The sequence below is a fragment of the Octopus bimaculoides genome, chromosome 3 (genome assembly GCF_001194135.2).
Source record: "Octopus bimaculoides isolate UCB-OBI-ISO-001 chromosome 3, ASM119413v2, whole genome shotgun sequence".
NCBI lineage: Eukaryota > Metazoa > Mollusca > Cephalopoda > Octopoda > Octopodidae > Octopus > Octopus bimaculoides.
In genome coordinates, this window is record NC_068983.1 from 122657470 (window position 1) to 122663279 (window position 5810).

The 5810-nt window shown below is 32.5% G+C and overlaps 1 protein-coding gene across 5 annotated transcripts in view; it reads right to left on the minus strand.

Moving 5' to 3' along the window:
* Nucleotides 1–5427, minus strand: part of LOC106882315 (exosome complex component MTR3) — a 32181-nt gene extending 26754 nt beyond the window's left edge. The window contains exons 1-4 of one of the 5 annotated variants that reach the window (XM_014932948.2): nucleotides 5189–5427; nucleotides 4518–4674; nucleotides 2902–2959; nucleotides 915–993 (exon numbers count right to left, since the gene is read on the minus strand). In XM_014932948.2, coding sequence (XP_014788434.1) covers nucleotides 915–993; nucleotides 2902–2959; nucleotides 4518–4604 — 224 coding nt within the window. In that variant the 5' untranslated portion in view covers nucleotides 4605–4674; nucleotides 5189–5427. Of the gene's footprint in view, nucleotides 1–914; nucleotides 994–2901; nucleotides 2960–3592; nucleotides 3674–4027; nucleotides 4102–4517 lie in introns of those variants that run through there. The other 4 variants (XM_014932949.2, XM_052966520.1, XM_052966522.1 and 1 more) reach the window with 4 other exon arrangements.
* Nucleotides 5428–5810: the final 383 nt, after the last annotated feature.

The following is a 5810-nucleotide window of genomic DNA, read 5'->3' on the forward strand; positions in this document are numbered from 1 at the left end:
CTATTTAGGTGATGATTTTTTAAGTTAGCTTACCAATTATTTTTGTTGGTAGTTAATTTATAATATATTGTTATATATATATATATATATATATATATATATATATACATACACACACATATATACATATATTTATTCCAGCCTGAATATTGGCTAATAGCTTATTTTACATGGTGATACAATATTCAGCTAGAAAACTCAACAAATTCTTGGAAATTTGTAGAACCATTCAACCTTGATGCACATTAAAAATGATTTTATAAAACTCAAACTTCATTGGAAATTAAAATTCAAAAGCAAATTTTCCTAATTTAAATTTTCATATAAATTTCTCTCCTCTCATAAAGTATATTTTGAAAATCTTAGTGCAAAGAGAGTATTCATCAAGAACAAAAAAGAATGGTTGGAGGGATCCAAAATCAAATTCTTCTCTGAATATAAATAATGTAACTTGTCAAAGATATATAGAAACAATTGAGTATGTTTCTGCCACCTCTGTTAAAACATTGTATCACATCCATAGACACGTTACCTTCTGTAAACCTTAGTAACTGAAATTTTGAAATGTAAATCTTTTCAATATAAATGTAAATCTTTTCAACCGATGAATTTATATTTCATAATTATTGACGCAATAATTTGTACTTACTTGACAATAAAGAAAGTAAACAGGAAAAGTTTTAATGGTTGTGGGATGACCTTAACAAAAATTGTTGGAATAGTTTTTAGTGTTTTATAGTTCTGAAACTGAATCATCTCAAAATAAGAGTAAATATTCTTTTTTATTTTGTAGTACATTGCTTTAAATTCTTGCATGAGTAGTTCCTACACTATTATTAACACTGTTGTGAAAAATTGGTAACAAAAAAGGTCTTAATAAAAATAAACAAGTTTCCTGTAGAACAGTAACTTACACAGCACAGATAACTTTGGTTTTGTTCAGTTCAATGTAAGCAGATCCTTTGGCTTGACTGACTACTCCAGCACGTAAAACTGAAAAATGAAAATAAATATAGTCAGTATAATAGTAAGTAGAAATTGTATCTACACCATTTTATTTATTAACAGGTATTATATAAACTAGTTTAACCGGAAGGAGAATTTATATATGAGACAATGATATATTAAATGGTAAATCATATTTTACAAGTATTGTATTACATTTGGAGTTTTAGATTGCCATACAGTTCATTTGTTTCCTTTTTCATTTATATTGATTTTCTTATATTTATTTCTGTAAAATATTTCAGAAAATTTAAAATGCATCTTTCCAAAGTTTAGACATCAGTTAATTTTCTTTGCACTAGGTTAACCAAAATGTCTGTGGGACCATTATTAAATATGTGAAGAAGTCCAGTGTCAGCAAAATTGAAAATTGTGTAAAGAAAGAAAAACTTAAAGAGGAATAGAACACAAAGAAACATCATGAAAGGAGGAAAAAATGTACAAACAGTTTGTAAGAGATATGAATGCCAAGACAGATACAGAAGATTAGAGACTATAGATGAGGAGTGACCTGAAAATAGAGACAGAAGCACTTATACGCACAACACGAGAACAAGCGTTAAGGACTAACTCTGTGAAGTGCAGAATCAACAACACTACTGAAAGTGACAAATGCAGACTGTGTGGTGAGAGGGGTGAAACGGTATGGTACATTATTAACTTTCCCAAAATTGGCACACTGTGACTACAAAAGATGACATGCCAATGTGGCAAGAATGATCCATTGGAAGCTCTGTGGAAATCACGGCCTACAAAGTACAAAGATGTGCTATGAGCAAACCCCAGAAGGAGTCACTGAGAATGAAGATTGCAAAATCATGTGGGATGCAATCATTCAGTGCAATCACCTGACCAGACATTGTGGTGAATAAAAAAAGAAAGAACTTGCACAATAATCGACATAACATGTCCCGGTGACAACATGATCAAAAAGAAAAAAAAACTAAACAATTACGATTTGTAGTGGAAATACGAAGGTTGTCGGTCAATGAGGAGAGTAGACATGATACCAATAGTAATTGGCACACTTGGAAGTATCAGCACTCAACAACCAACATGGCTCAAAAAGATTGGTACAAATGTAAAGATAGAACACCTACAAAAATCAGCATTACTTGAAAGTGCAAGAATTCTTCAGAGGGTTCTTGAAGCATGACCAGTAAACCATGCTGGCTGTGGACAGCTGACACTTTCTATAATACACAGCAAAATAAGCTGAGAGTTTTCATCAAATAATAATAATGCTTTCTTTGGATCTTGCAGCTACCTGCAGTAGAGGACCTTAACAGTTAAATTCCACAGTACAATTAATTCTCAAAATATCTTGTTCCAACTAGTTGGTGTCTGTAAATTTGAAAATTCACTACACATATTTATATTCTGAAAATACCGATGAATTCTGTATTTCCTAACATTATTTATGTCAACACAGTATTGCTATTTTGAGTTATAACATGATCTAAACCCATTAACATTATTTGAAATGACCTGATTCTTGTTCTAAATCTTTTTTGAATCAGAAATCCTTTCTTTCAAATATCATTAGCTCCTGGTGTACAGTGAAATATATATGACAAGCTCACAGAATTTCCTGTTCCATTCAGTTGCAATTATTACCAGAAATAAAACACATTTCAATAATACTTAAGTTTTAGGGTTAATATTTACATTTTTACAATAGAACAAGTAATGATGGAGACAGATCTTACAAAGCAGTCTTCCTTCAAAACTATCCACAATACTCTAAATCATTTCCACACATCTTCATCATCAGCAGCATTTAATATCTGCTTTCCATGCTGGCATATTGCCAATTCCAATACTGCCAATTCTGTATGAACTGATTTAAATATATGTTGCAGACATGCAGGAACTAATCAGACCAATAATACTTACATGTAGGTCGCATTTGATTGAAAAGCCTGGAGTCCCATCTTCTTTGGTTTTCATCAAGCTTAAAAAACAAATAAGTAATTATAGTTGATATAATGAATCAATGAGGCAAAGAAATAGATGCAGAAATGGAATAAAATGGGGAAGTTATAGATGGATAGAGAGTGAACTGGGCTGAGACAATACTCTGCTAGGCAAAATTGAAAACTTCAACATGGAGAACTGAGAAAAAACAAATAAATAAAAACAGGTGTAACAAAAGGGATTCAAGAAATTTGAAAACAAAGTGAAATAGAAGTTGCAACATGTGAAAATGAAGCCTTAACAAGTTATATGAGGAACCTGGTTGGAGGAATGAGAAAAGTTGTGAAATAAAGAAGAAAAGAGAAGGATAGTACAAGATTGAGGGACTTAAGTAATTCCATCCTAAAATAGAAACTTCAACAATAGACTTGAAAATTCTTGCAAAGTTGAAAGATATGACAGTTCAAACACATACACAGGGATATAGAAATATAAAAGTATGGATAGAAGAGTATCCAATGACATCAGAAATATGTGTATGTATAGTGAGGGGGTTATTAAGGAACAAATTATGTACAAGAAGCATATGGAGCTGAATTGAGAGACATTTAAAATGGGTGTGTGATTGTGTGTGCATCATTACTTTCCAACATCCACTTTCCATACTTACAAGGGTCAGCTGAAATTTAAGGCAAAATATCTGTGGCCAGCCGCCCTTCCTGCCACTAACATTCATCTGTTTCCAAATAAGGTATTTTTTACTTATAGCTGGATGTCTTCATGTAAGATTGGAAACAAACAACATAGCTTGTATGATGATGACAATTGTTTTACAATTACATACAATGTCAAGACAAGAAGACATGAACACATACACATATGTGTGTGTGTGTTTGTGTAGGTGAATGTATATATATGTAGTGTAGATAACACAGATAACATAAATGTGGTATAGATAACACAGAATAGTGCTCAAATAGATGAGAATTTAAACTCAAACTTCTTCATCAAGAGATAGCATCTTTGCATCAAAAGTTGGATATAAGAACAATCTTTATTGAGCAGTTACAGAGGTAGAAAGGCAGATAAACACTGACAGGCTTACATCAATCAAGTTTTCTAATTTAACAAAAACGTGGAGACGGGGCTCCAACCAACACATCGCATTTTCAAAATTTCATTTCTCCCCATCCCTTCATTTTTCACTTTTTCCGGAATTTTTTTTTTTTTTTTTACGAAATACGTAGAAAAATACGAAGATAACGATTCCGAAAAAAAATTTCAATTTTTCATAAGAAAAAAAAAAGGAAAGAATATAATACCCTCAGGCCTTCAAGCCGGCTATCCACATGCTCGAAATAACAGCCAAATCTCACAAAACTGCAATAACATATTCGTCTTTAATTATGATTATATTGTCTGATAAAACTATTGTATGTCTTTTTACTAAATATGTGGTATAATTTCTCTAACGAAGTTTGCCAATTACATGTACGATACAGTATAGATAATTTTAAAATTTAAAGCAAAATATATTGAAATAAACGACGGAGGAGTATTTTAAATGGATGCAACAAAACAGAGATAAAACTTACTAAAGCCCGTGTTTCAATGTTTTTACAGTATGAATAAGGAGTATTTGATGTTTCAGGACCCGAAATACGTTTGCTGTCGGTCGGCATATTGCACGTGTTGTAATCACTAATTTGTTTTCAATATCAGAGAGTTCCGTAAATAAAATTAAATGTTATTCTGAAAATACGAAACAGGATTCAACAGAAATCAATTTATTTCCATATATTTTGTATTTTTTAAAAATAATTTTTCTAATTTAAAATTATTATTGGAAACATTGCTGTTGCTCTTTAATGAATATTTTATTTCATTATTGAAACTACATTTACGAAGATTGCCTACATTTAACATTTGATATTTACAATGCTGAATTTAATGTCTCGTATATTTGGACGGATTTGAAGTGAAAGTAATTTGGAAAGGACTGGATGAGCGTATCTTGTTTGATTTTTTTTTTTATAAAATCAATTGGGGCAGTCAGTAAATAAAGAAAATATCTTTATATATTTCTATCAATAAAACAAAAGAAAAATTTGGGATCGCAAAAAGTCAATAATGCCTCGTGTGGTTTAATTTGTCCTAAATATCTAAAATGAATTATATACTAAAAGGATATTTATCTCCCCCTAAATGTGGGTGTTGTGTTAGAATATTGCGCTACTCGGCGGAGGTAAAGAATACGCACACCAACCGTTTTTGGCGTAACCCTACGAGAAGACTGTACGAAAAGCTACGTGACCGCGGTGGTGACAGACGCGGAACGTAGTCAATCATATAACTTGTTTTATTTTGACACGCGCATTGCGTTATACTTTTCTTTCCGTTTCCGACTCGAAACTGTTTACAGATTACAGCTATTCACGAACCTAGGTTCGTGGGGAGCGCTTCGCACTTCGATGGTTGTGAAGCAACCATCTCACGAAGTTGCGCTCATGAGGAGCTCTTCGCGCTCCGATCGTTATAAAAAGAACACTCGTGTTTATATCTCTGATGAGTAATAACCGCCGGATCTTCCAAATCACGTGATTTCACCCTTCCTTAGACTTGTCAATAACAGAGATCCTGCTGGGATGTAACAGTATTTCCCCCATCAATGCCCTTACATATAATAAAACGCAATGAGTCTCTCGTCGGTTACGCTGGAAAAAGAAAAGTAAAACAACAAACGGAGTGAGAGTGAATTAAAAATCAGAGAGACTGAATGCGGGTGAACAGTAGTAAAAGGTTTTCCACTGTGGCGATCTTACGGTACGAGTCCTAAATATCGGCCTTTTCCGTAAAAAGTGTCTTCGGCGATCTTTACCAAAGATCGG